Source organism: Ursus maritimus, unplaced genomic scaffold (assembly GCF_017311325.1).
Source record: "Ursus maritimus isolate PB19 unplaced genomic scaffold, ASM1731132v1 scaffold_2, whole genome shotgun sequence".
Lineage (NCBI taxonomy): Eukaryota > Metazoa > Chordata > Mammalia > Carnivora > Ursidae > Ursus > Ursus maritimus.
Genome location: NW_024424452.1, coordinates 600,992 through 613,891, shown reverse-complemented (window position 1 = coordinate 613,891; position 12,900 = coordinate 600,992). Strand labels below are relative to the sequence as shown.

The 12,900-nt window shown below is 53.6% G+C and overlaps 1 protein-coding gene across 5 annotated transcripts in view; it reads right to left on the bottom strand.

The window, feature by feature from the left end:
• Nucleotides 1–1,294: 1,294 nt before the first annotated feature.
• Nucleotides 1,295–12,900, bottom strand: part of SUN1 (Sad1 and UNC84 domain containing 1) — a 51,159-nt gene continuing 39,553 nt past the window's right edge. For all 5 annotated transcript variants that reach the window (XM_040634621.1, XM_040634623.1, XM_040634624.1 and 2 more), the window contains 7 exons: nt 12,491–12,626; nt 10,968–11,222; nt 10,393–10,477; nt 7,979–8,094; nt 5,287–5,454; nt 3,406–3,498; nt 1,295–3,050 (listed from right to left, as the gene is read on the bottom strand). In XM_040634621.1, coding sequence (XP_040490555.1) covers nt 2,937–3,050; nt 3,406–3,498; nt 5,287–5,454; nt 7,979–8,094; nt 10,393–10,477; nt 10,968–11,222; nt 12,491–12,626 — 967 coding nt within the window. In that variant the 3' untranslated portion in view covers nt 1,295–2,936. The remainder of the gene's footprint in view (nt 3,051–3,405; nt 3,499–5,286; nt 5,455–7,978; nt 8,095–10,392; nt 10,478–10,967; nt 11,223–12,490; nt 12,627–12,900) is intronic.

Below are 12,900 nucleotides of genomic sequence, written 5' to 3'. Positions count from 1 at the left end.
ATGCCGCGGGCTGCGCCGGGGAGGTGAAGGTGACTAAAGCCGGGTCGTGTTGGTCGGGTTTGGGGACCCAAGAGAGGCCCAAGTCCAGGCGACATGCCATTGCTCGAGAAGCAGTCGTCGGCTCGCTTGGACACAGAAGCGCCTGTTAACATGGAGTTGGAGGTCTGGGGGAGACGGGGATGGGGACAGGGGACGGGCTCTGGGCACGGGGACAGGGAGGGGGACAGCGGACGGGCTCTGGGCAGGGGGACAGGGATGGGGACAGCGGACGGGCTCTGGGCAGGGGGACAGGGATGGGGACAGTGGACGGGCTCTGGGCAGGGGGACAGGGATGGGGACAGTGGACGGGTTCTGGGGACGGGGATGGGACAGTGGACAGGTTCTGGGCACGGGACAGGGATGGGGACAGTGGATGGGTTCTGGGCAGGGCAACGGGGATGGGGACAGTGGATGGGTTTTGGGCAGGGCAACAAGGATGCGAGCAGTGGACAGGGACTGGGGAGGGAGCACAACTTCAGCCGTTTTTCCATTTGAAGGCCCACTGGATTTTGGGGTCAGCCAACTCTTCAGACTCCCAAGAGTATCGAGTACAGAGTGTTCCTTGTTTGCACACTAACTGTTTGTATAGGGAAAAAATCGCACAAACGTCCATCCGCTGGGGACTGGTTCAATCTAAGGAGTGCATGCATGCAAGCACCAGTAGAGCTGTTCTTTCACAAGTTCCTTATGGACAGGCGAGCTCCCAGATCTGTTCCAAAACCGAGACAAGGGAGACACGAAACAGTAGCTGAGTCCACCTTCATCTGTGTGAACGGCGGTGGACCAGACGTATGTATAGCGCGTTTTTGCTCATGGGCAGAGGGGTTCACAGAAAGATAAAAACATTGTGGGAATGCTGGCTGCCCCTGAAAATCCAGAGTCAGGGAGGCACAAGCACGGCCGGCCCTGGGCTGTCCTCATTCCAGGGCCCCTTCCAGACTCCCGCCCTGTGTGCTGCCCCCGCTGCAGCTCTTGAAGGGAGGCACTTTGTCCCTACTCACCAGTAGGTCTTAGTCCGTGCCCCCCACACAGTGGGCACGTGGGAAATGTGTACTCGACGCACCGACCCTGGGGCGGGCTTGAAAATGAGCAGTGCCCCACACCTGCCTTCAGCAGCGGACGCCCTGATGACCTGGCTGTGCCTTTGAGGGGGTCGAGCAGGCGGCTGACTGGGAACCCCAGAGGGCAGAGGCAGCAGGAATATGCAAGTGCACTGGTCCCTCCCCCGCACCCCCAGGGCAGGAACAAGGCAGACTGAGGAAAGAAGTAGGCCGTTTATTCGTCACTGGAAACATCACATGCACTTTTAAAAATTTAAACTCTTTATTTAAACGTTTCAATAGCATCTTATCAATTTGGTGGCAGCAAAAGAAGCACTACCAAAGACAAGTATTTTGAAAAGCATTTACAAAAATACCGTGCACAAAGTCCTATTCTGCATCTTTAAAAATAAATATTCAAAATATTTCCACCCAACTCCCAAATTTAGTTTTATATAGGAAATTTTGATTTATATATTTATCCTGTAATATCTGAAACATCTGTATACATTTTATCCAACTTAACTGCATAGGCATTATTTAGTTCCAATTCTAAGAGTGAAAAAAATGCTACTTTACGTAGTCGAGGACAGTTGTGCAGTACGCATAAAACCCCAGTCAGCACCATCACTTTCTGTTTCTGAAAACACAGTGTTTATGAGAACACCAAAAGAACGGTCTTAACCCAATAAAACTTAAATAATTTTTAAAACATCTGTTAACACTTTAAGTGCCTTGCAAATATCTCATAAAGTCTGCTCAGTAAAATAGTCTAAATATTAAATATTAATTATAAACAAAACAAGTCTCCTAGGAATTGAGAATGGCCCACAGTCGTAGTAAGAGGCAAATCCCAACTAGAACCAGGAAGAAAGTGCCGCCGTAAGAAAAATTATAACCCTACCACGTAATGGTGAATTTGCCACACTGGACTTGGAGAGCCATCAATAGAGTAAAAAGACTCTTAAAGACTGGGAGCACATTAGTGTTGAACTTTGCAGCAAAATTTAAAACAAAACCTGATGACATCCCCAAGGTTGGATTTCTGGGGTCCTACGGACACTGAGGTCCAACTCCAGGGTGGCCCCCAATGCACGGAGACCTGGCGAGACCCCAGCCCTCCGTTCAGGCCTCGGCTGAGATCCAGGCCACCACCTCCTTCCAAATCAGGCCCACTTCAAGCCCACGACAAAACCAAGCAACCGTGCTGGAATCTGAATAGAAACGACACACAGGCCTGACTGTGAAAGTCCTTCTCAGATGCAGGAGCAAACTAAGGAGAAAAACACAGTTATTTCCCCACCTGGGAACTTAAATTAACTACTGGTGCTGAATAAAGGAGAAACCCTCTCCTAAAGGAAAGGAGTTCAGAACTCTGAAATTTGGTGACATCGTTTTTCCCTGAAAGAAACGTGTGCTGGATGGAACAGAGGAAACGGGTCTGCCCCAAAGTCCTCTAGAAGGGCCAGTGAAAGGCTAAACATCAAAGCTTCAAGAACACTCTGACCTTTAACTTCACTTGCTTTGTTCCTGATGTCGAGAGAATACAAGGATCAAGAGCTTTATGTCCAAAAACAACCCCCCAGAACGACATACCCATCTTTGTGAACCACTCATTCCGGTGGGTTCCCACAGAGATGGGCTGTGGCCAGCAGATCTCGGGGAAGCCAGGCATTCGACATGCAGTGTTTCCTGTGGACAGAAGAGCAAGCCGGGCGTCAACTCCCATTGGCAGTCGGCAGCATTTATTTAGGGGTGACGTCCTCGCGATGCTCCAGGTGCCCTGGTTCAGGAAGGGTTCCAGTGTTTGAGGCTGTCCCCGTATATACAAAATGTACAAGAACCACAGGAGGGTCTCTACTTGACAGGCTCTCCATGAACTCTGAACCGATAGAGACATGTGTACTCAGGATGGCCCCAGTTGGAAAGAATCCGAAGCTCCACTATCTGGAAAGTTCCATCAGGTCTTTCCTGAAATCAAAAGGGGAGGGGTCACACTTAATTCACAGTAACACCCCAGGCCCAATCACTTCCCCAACTCTGAGGAAGCAGCCACGTTGGAAACTGTTAGTGTGAACTCCGGTGTCTATCGTAGGACACAGAGCTCAGGCAAAATGCAACTCCTCAGAAGCCACAGATTTACTTTCAGCGTAACAGGGCGCCTGTGTGCAGAGCAAGATACTACAAAGGCTCGTTTGGGAAGAGCTAGGAAGCTCAGATCCCACTCCTCCCAGGGCTTGACGCCCACATGCACCCCTGGGCAGCTTTGTCCTGCCCACCTGACAGGAGGAACCCACGGGCCCCTGGGAGCTGTGCAAGTCCTTACCAGGACGTGGAACATCTGGAGTGATTCCCCTTCTTGATCATACATAAACTGTCCCAGAAGCTGTCCTTCCTCTTGGTATTCATTTTCTAATCCCTGAAACCAAACCAGACAGTCATTAAGTAATGGAAAAAGAACACAACATTAATTAGGATTGCTTCCCCTCGACATCATCTGGGAGGATGAAAGCATTAATAAAGCCTCCTCCAGAAGGCCTGTTAAATGCCTGGCACTTTGTTAAGGGCTCCACACAGTTAATGACAACCCTGCGGGGCAGGTGTTACTCCTCCTGTCACACGCATAGGGAAAACCACGCTGCAACTGGCAAGCTAACGCACGCCCGACTGCACAGACCACTCTGTTACCCACGTGGCCCACGGTGCCCTCAATGCTCCAAAGTGGAACCACACCTGATGAGCCCGGAAAAAGGACACCAGGCCACCTTGCACAGACAGCAGATGGCGGGGCCAGGGGCTGGCATGGAATGGGGACAGAGTCCCCGTTTGGGAAGAGGAGCAAGTTCTGTAAAGGACAGCTGTGCAAATGTGCCTTGTCCAGGGAACTGCATGCTTAAGATGGGTAAGGGGGTAACTCTGATGTGTGTTTTGCCACAAGAAGGAAGTCATCAGCAGACTGTTGGAGTGTGTCATCACAGGGAAGGACTGCTCGGTATGGGATGCAACAGTGGGCCATGGGCACACATGGCCAAACGCAGCACCGAGACCAACTCTGGGAAGTGCGTGTGTACGTGACACATGACTCGTATTTCTGTACAAAGCAGCTCAGGTATGCATAAGGAAGCTAAGATCCCAAAAGATAAATGAATAAAAACAAAATGAACCTACAAAAAAAAAAAAAAAAAAAAGTAAAGTGGGTGCAATGTCCAGCAACGTAGATGAAATATGCTGCTTTCACCTGTCAAGTTAGTGGAGGTTAGAACAAGAGGACACGGGGAGGTCAGTGCTGGTAACCCGCCTGCAACAATGCGTCAGTGGCCCTGCAGACGCTCACACCCTGTCTGCCCCTTCTGCCCCGTCTGCGGTGTGGCGCACAGGGCTGTGAGCGTCTGGTCTAAGGGAGTGAGGGAGAGCTGCAGCTGTGGCCTCTGTCCTCCAGCGTGGAAGCTGGAGAGGTACACCAGGGTTTAGCTACAAGATGGCATTTTATGCTACTTAAAGATGTGTGCAAAGAGTTAATTGCCATCAGGAGCCCCTGGGTGGCTCAGCCAGTTAAGGGTCTGCCTGCGGCTCAGGTCGTGATCCTGGGGTCCTGCGATCGAACCCCATGTTGGGCTCCCTGCTCAGCAGAGAGTCTGCTTCTCCCTCTGCCTCTGTCCCTCATCCCCGCTCTGCTAATAAAATTTTTAAAATCTTAAAAAAAAAAAAAATTAAGTGCCATCAAAAAATATCTATGGAAAATTTGTTTTAAGGCAAGAAACAAAATCCTATGAGCTGCGTTGTCTTGACTGCATTTTTTACAGGGAGAAAGGAGAGAGCAGAAAATGCCGCAGCGTGAACAATGGCTTCTCTGGGGGCTGGGATCGCTGGATGCTCTTTTTCCAACCTGTGTGTCGGAAGCTTCCCGTTAATTCGGCAGGAAACAGTTGTCACAGCTGCCTTCACAGCCCGACAGCCACACGTGCTCTGGAAACAGAAGTCTCCAGGTCCGCAGGCCTGGTGGCAGCAAACACACTCCCTGCACGCTGCCCTCCCCAGGAAAGGGCTGGGGTGGCGCCCTCGGCGTCTGATCTGCTTAGAGCACCGCAAGGCTGAGAGGAGGACAGCCAGGAACACCAGAAAACAGCCTCTTCCAATGGGCTCATCTTTGGGCAGGTCCCAGCGGGGGAGGAGGCGGCGAAGGAGAACCGCGACCCAGCTCACTCACATAGACGGCGAAGTCCTTGGGGGCGCTGGTGATGTTGCCCGTGGGCGACAACGTCTTTGGTATGTGCTCCAGAGTGAAGGTGGTCGGGCGGATCTTCATGGACAGCCTCACCACCAGGTACCCCTGGGAGCCTCGGAATGCCCAGCAGTTACCTGGATGTATGTCAGGCTAGGGAAGAGGCAGAAGACAACGACTTAACACATCCGACCCTCGATCAACGTGGGGGCTGGGGCTCTGACCCCTGGCACCACGAGAACTCCACGTGTAACTTCTGACCCCCACACACTTAACCACCAACAGCCCACAGCTGACCAGAAGCCTCACGGATCATAGAAAGTCGATCAGCGCATGGTCCATATTCTTACAAAAAGCTGGAGAAAAGAAAGTGGGATTAAGGGAATCGTGAGGAAGAGGAAACACACTGTTCACAGCACTGCGTTTATAAACACACCCGCCAGATGAGAACCTATGCAGCTCAAACCCCTGCAAAGGGTCAAGTGTAATGAAACGAGCTCTTGAGAACGTGTCTGACATTTTAAAACTTAAAATACAAAAACACAAAGAGAAAACACGAACGCTGGTACAGAAACAAGACTTTCTGCAAAGTAAAAAATCAAAAAATCATGAAAAGCAAAATCCAACGACAAACTGGGGACAGGTATTTGCAACTTAAGCCCCAGAGGGTGGCCGTCCCCGTACGGGAGTGAGCCTAACGCTTAGGATAACCAGCACCTGTGACAAAAACGGGCAAGGCAAACACATTTTGTAGAAAAGTAAATTTAGATGGTCCTCAAACATAAGAAAATATGCTCCACCTTACATGATAACGAGAGAAATACACACTTAAACCACAAGTGTGACCCTTTCTCACCGAAAAGCTCAATAGTAACAAGGGGCCCGTGGAACCGCACACGAACTGCTGGTCAGTACACACAGCGCAGGCCCTTCCAGGAGCGTTGCTGGCAATATCCACCAGAGCTCCTTACGCATGGACCCTCTGACCCAGCCATACCCCGCTGTCCCTACGATACACTGGCAAAAATACAAAATGACAGGCGTGAGGATATTTCGTCGGGGGAGGATCTTAAAAGAGGAGCCACCATGCCCACTGGCAGGGACCCAGCTGAATGTGCTGCGCTGACCAGAACACGCCAAGTGCACAAGTCAGCTGCATGGCGCGCGGTCGCTCTTAAGGTGGGACAGGAGGGGAAGGGACAGGGGCATGGTGAACCCCCCCACCATGTGCTTATGCTTGGACTCATTCTCGCTGTACCCTGTGATCCTCATCACACTGCCCTGGGAAACGATGACGCTGTCCCCAGACGGCGCTGCAGGGACGCTGCAGGTCCCCTGGGCACCCCTCCGGGCGCTGTTGACAGCATAGTGCCTCTAGGAGTCCCCTCCCTGGGAAGAGCCTCCCCAGCACCGCGGAGGCTGGGCATCGCGTGTGTTCCATGGGGGTGGCACCATTCAGTGAGCCCCGGCTGTGCCCTCTACAAAAAGGTCTGGGCCTGAGCCCTGGGAGGGCTGCAGACACTGTCTCGGGTACCCCCCCACTGGCTTGGTCATGGAAGTAGGAGCCGGTCCTGTGTCTGCTGTCCCCAGATTCTATAAGAATTTTCTTTACTCTGAGAAGCCAATCACCTATTCCTCCAACTTCATTACAGGTAAGAGTTCCTCCTAGTCAACCCTCCCCGTTCCAGTTTCCCTGGGAGTTCTCCTGATAAAGCAGTCTTTCGCTCCCATACGTCTAAGATCCAAAATGCCAGCTACCTCCAGACACCGGATCCAGTCTGTGTAAAACAGGCACAAAGCCGTGGGTCAGTGTGGTATCGCGGGGAACATCAGGAACATCAAGCCCTCTGCACTGTCTGAGGGCAAAGAGCGTGACCCAGCAGCCAAGGCAACGCCTGAGGGTCCCATGAGCGGCCGCGAACTGGTGCCTGGCAGGTGCTCAGGCCTGCGGGAAAGCTGCCCACACACCCGTTGCCAGCCGGGCTCCCAAGGACGAGACAAGGACCACGACAGCAACGGGGCGTCGAAATCTTAAGTTTACTGATCCCTCATGGTCAGATTAATTTGTAAATTCTTGTTTTTGAAGAAAAGCACAACTATCATGAGGATATTTCACCCAAGAGGAGTTGTTTGAATTTTCTTCAAAAAGGCAGTAGCGCCCGGCAGTGCTTTAGGAGAGGGAACCAACATCTGCGACAATTTACACTTTCTGTCCTCCGTCTCTGTGACCAACTGTGTACCACAAGCCACGCACCAACAGCCATGCGCCCCGAGGGTGGCCCACGGCGGCTCCGGAGTCTGAAGCACGGTCGGCTGGCACAAGGTGCGTGCGGCGCACCATGGTGCCGGGGAGGGGTCTCCCCCTGCTCTGGCTCTTCGGAGACCAAGGAAGCACAACCTTGTCTCACGAGGGGACGCCCTCGGCCGTCACAGGGCCGCAACAGCGCAACTGCGGCTCGCGCTGCGAGGGTGAACTAGAGGGACGAGGGCACGACGCACGGCCAGAGCGAGGGCGCCGCCGGCGCATGGGTCTGTGCGAGCCCACGGAGCAGAGCCCTCGGCTCGGCACCCTTCCGCAGGGATGTGCGTGGTGCCACGGGAACGAGCGGCCACAAGGCATCTCCTGGCTCCTTCTGGGGCCAGGGGAGGGGGGGTGCGTGCCCAGATCACAACTCACCTGGATCACGACGCGCGGGGACTGGGAGAAGTACCAGAGCGGGATCCCGAACAGACTGATGAGTGCCGTCTTGGTCTCGTACGTCTCCGAACAGCGTGTGCTCAGGACGCTCCCCCCTGAAAGCAGAGTTCGGGGCTAGCTCAGCGTCTGCAGCGACCCGCTGGGAAGAGCGTCCCCCCCATCAGGGCATTACCGCGAGGGCTGAGCGTTCTCCAGCTTCGAACTTCACAAAGAATGGTCTACTTTAAGATCAGCCCAGGCTCCTGTCAACTTTTTCCAAGTTCAGGGCACAGCTGCGACCTCCCAAAGCAGCACCCCTGTCTGCCACTCTAGCGAAGGGGACTCTGAAGGGACTTTGTGCATCTTACTAAAGAAAGAGCAACGCCTCCGACAGGCACTGGAGCTCCCTGACAGGTGTGTGTGTTGTTACAGGGGCCCCGGCGACGGGACGCTCTCAGTGGCTGCTCGGGACGGGCGACGGGCGCCAGGTCTGCTAACCTAACAGGTCCAGGGCTCTACGTGGGGTAACGTAAGCATCCTGCAGCCAACACACTAAAAACCACTGAATCGTAATGCTTTCACAGGGTGAAGTTTAGGTTATGTGAATTAGATCTCCATTAAAAAAAAAACGCATTAAAAAATATATCCAATTTGCTGCTCAACAGGAGACAGGCAGACAGGAGGCTGCTGCCAACGCAAACGAGACGGTGTGGGAGGAACAACAAACTCTCAAAATAAACCCTGTAAAATGAAAGCTGCCGAGACGTCTGTGTTCGAAGAGGCGGTGACTCCTACGCTGGGGGTCCACCAACGCCCCCGCAGCACCCGCACGAACACAGTGGCGGGCCCGCGTGACGACTGCTCCTCGTGCCGTGAGCGAGCAGAGCCGGGAATCCAAACACGACCACAGAGCAGTGCCGACCCGAACCTCCGAACCTCAGCGTTACTCTTTACACATTCTGTCCTCGTTTAAAAAAAAAAAAAAAAGGATCCTTAAATATGGACCCTATAAAAAAAATACTCTTTCAACTTACAAAGACTCGAATGCCGTGAGTAACAACAGAACCTTCAGTTCGGTGTCATCAAAGTTACCAAACTCTACATGACACGCGGTCTGTCGGGGTTAGTTACGCTCCTGAGAGAACAACCACCCAGCCGAATGGTTAACACAGCTTGATGTCTCTGAATTGAAATGGTCTCTTCATAAATCACTGAATTTCAAAAACAAGCAGCTAAAATCACTTAATATTCTATAAAAGTCACACTCCACAAAACATACGCCACAACAATTAAGAGCCTTCCCGACCCCGGCGGACACTGGGAGAATGTGGGGCGTTTCACGCGCAGTGGCGGCTCTGGGCCAGTGCGGGGCCTGCGGGGACCAGGTTCCCGACCAGGGGCATCACGCAGATTGCCTATGCTGCCGGGTGAGGGTAAACTGAGTCACCGCTGGCCTGCGGGGTTCTCTGGCCCCTTCATCAGCGACCGTGCGTGAAGAACCTCCTTTTCTCTGAGAGAAAATGCTGGTTTACCAACCGTTGATCTCCAAGTCCTAAGTTTTAAACACTCAGAAAAACAGTGTTTTCGGTGACACAGACGGTAGAAAAACCTCCCCTAAACAGACGTGATGTCCCTTGAAGTCTTCACTCTTGTGTAGTAGGGACATTCACACGTTTCCTCAAAGAAACGCTCCCATGCTTGATCTGGGGGCGTTGTCCCAAATGTCACCAAGGGTGTAGGTGACAGAAGACGTGTGGACCACAATGCTTCACTAGACCACCGTTCTGATGGCTCAAACGCACCTGGCCCTGAGGACCGGGACTGGGTCCCGAGCCCACGCGCCTACAGCACGCACCACTTCCCCTTCGTTTCTCTGCGGAACAAAAGCAGCACCCCCACCGCTCTGCTCATCCAGGAGCCGTTCTCACGGCTGCTTTGTCTGCCAGCTGTCTCCCCCACGCCGCGTACAGCAGGCACGGACCCATCGCTCACTGAACGCCTGGACAGACACATGTGGACGTCACTGAGCGCTCTGGAAAGCAGTCTGGAACTGCTGCTCTAGTGTCCACCCCGGCGCTTCTACACTGAACACACTTTACCATACAACCAACGCCGCGTGGCAGTAAACTCTGACGTAGCTAAGAGAACCCAAAAGCGACTCAGATGCCCTCAAACTGGGATTTTGCTGACGTAGGTCATTACACGGGCTCAGGCCAACTGATGTGAGAGCACACACGTCACCAGCAGCCCTCTTCCGGGAGAACCTGAGCGTCCCCTGAAGCAAGAGCATGAGGGGCATACCCACCATGATGCTCTTTCCCAGCATCAGGTTCCAGACGGCTTTGAAGTGGGGCAGGTAGCGGCTGGCCAACAGGTGACCACCGTACTCGGTAAGCAGACTTCTGTTTACTCACCACCAGACTCCAGAGCGAAGTCCACCATGCCAGTCTTATCCTGGGAATACAGCTTCAAGGCATTGTTCACGATGACGCGGGCTTGCTGGACAGAGCCAAGTGCACAACAGGGAGACAAGACTCAGCGTTAATGGAGAAATGAAGGCCACACATTTCCATCAAGAACACATTTTCAGTTACCTCTATCTGGGATACAGGCTTGGCGTGGGGGGGGGGGGTCAGTCCTGCACCCCCGCTGCAGGGGCCATCACGTGGACGTGCTGCCTTGTCACCCAGGGCTCACACACAGCCACGACAACCGTGAGCCAGAGAACCCGTGGGTTCCACAGAATATGGACAAAGCGAGGACTAGAATCTGGGACGGGAGCTCGGCACCGTATTCCTGGGAAACTGCTATGATTTCACAAGGTGTGCGGCCACCCCGGGGGCAGGATCTCCGGGACACAAGCAGCTGGAACCTGCCCGCACCCCAGGCCGTGCTGAGCACCTCTGGATCAGCACCACGTCCCCGTGAGAACCCACATCTGCCCGCTCCCTCACGACGCCGCCGCGAACACTGCTCGCCGTGCACCTACCGCTTCTGTGATTCCGGAAATCCCTGCCTCCTTTGCAGCGGACACCACGGTTTCAGAACCGGGAACCCGCGTCGTCACAGAGATGTAGTGCGTGACGTTCTTCAGGATCTGCAGCTCCAGATCCCGTAATAAAGCCTGCAGGTCGTCCTTGCTTACGAACCGAGAAGAGACCGTCTGTAGCAGCCGCTCGAGAGACCCGCCCTGCTCCTCGCCCGAGAACACGCGTTTGATGGTTTCTCGGACTTGGGCGTCTACCTAGGAAGACCATTCGCAAGCAGAACGTGAAGTCACTGTTCTAACGAAAGCCTCTCACTTCGCTTCTGTCACCTCAACACCTCGAAACTATCACAAAGCGTCTCGAATACCCATAACGTAAACGGGACAATTCTCCCCCTTCGCAGTTGGAGAACCTCTATAAAAATGCCGGAATAGGAGTACTGGACCAGAAAAGCGCAGTGCGCACCCAGAAAGCCCAGGAGACAGCGGCTCCGTCCACCTTGTCGCCTGCACGTGCTCCTCAGCGGGCATTTACCAAGCGGGGCGCCCCCGAGGCTCAGGTGTGGGGACGGAGGAGCCCCTTGTCCTCACACTCAGTCTGGTCAACAATCAGTCGTGCTAACAACTCGAGTGTTACTTCACGTGTGCTAGAAACACCCTGTGCGTTATTTCTACACACCCCCTCTCCTTGCTTGGCACGGAGATGCACAAGAGAAATCACGCAGGGAGGCCCCGCTCGGCCACTCACAGAGCTCTGGGGCATCCACACTACGGACAGCCCGCCATGTCCTCCCGGTGCCTGTCTGCCCAGGGGACTCTGTCAGGGGAGCCCCGAGAGTGTGGCTGCTACCCGCAGACTATGCATCTTCGCAACTGGTGAACAGCCTAAGACACCCCGCCCCCAGAAGGCTGCAGGCGCTCACGGTGCTGCCACGTCAGCACTGGAACAACGGTCATCCTTCCTGCAAACCCAGTTAGTGGAACTGAGCGACCTGCTCACAAGCTCTGTCCACGTGCCCGTCTCCTTTCCCGGCAACTTCAGGAGCTCTTTCCACAACAGAGACACGTTTATCATCTGGGCCGTAAACCCTTTTTCGCAGCCTACTATCTGCCTCTGCCTTACGATGACTTCTGCCACTCAAGTGTCTGTATTGTTCATTTTCATGCAGCTCGAGCGCCTGGACTTCTCTCTTGCATAAGGACGCAAGGGCCCGACACCGCCTGATACGTGACCACACGATGCAGACTGCAGAGTGCCATGGGACTCTCCCACGGTGAAAAGACATACGAATACGTGGTGGCGCACGGCCTTACGCACATCAAGGAAGCGTGCCAAGAAGACACCGAAGCGTCAACGTTACAGGAAATGCCAGGAGAGCTGAAGAGTAACTACTTTCTCGTAGATGTTTAAAAACTGCACATATAAGAAAATAAACGTTCTACAGAAAGTTGAATCAAATTAATAAACCTAAAACTTCAGCTCAAGCGTTCCTTTACTTCCCGGGAGGAGACATTTTACCACTTGCCTTTCCATGGATGGTATCGACCTCTTCACAGCTGGTTTTCAAATGCTGCCAACTGGACAATTCAGATTTCAGCTGACCCAGATCTAGTTCCAGACGCTTCACCATGGAAAGGAGGTACCGCTCTTCCTCAGCTCCGCTGGCAAGTCCACGGGAGGAGAGAGGAGGAAACAAGTCAGGTGTCACCCGTCACACATGCGTAAACGAGGCAACAGACACGTGGAGGAGGGACCCGCGCCACCCCCAGACCCATCGATTCTGCACACACCTCCACCTGTCCCACCTCAACGTCAACACGAGCCATCAGCTCTAAGTCAAAATCCCAGAGACCCTGTCCACACGACCAGTCCACGCACGTACACGCACCCCGTCCACACCGGTCCGCGCACGTACACGCACCCCGTCCACACCGG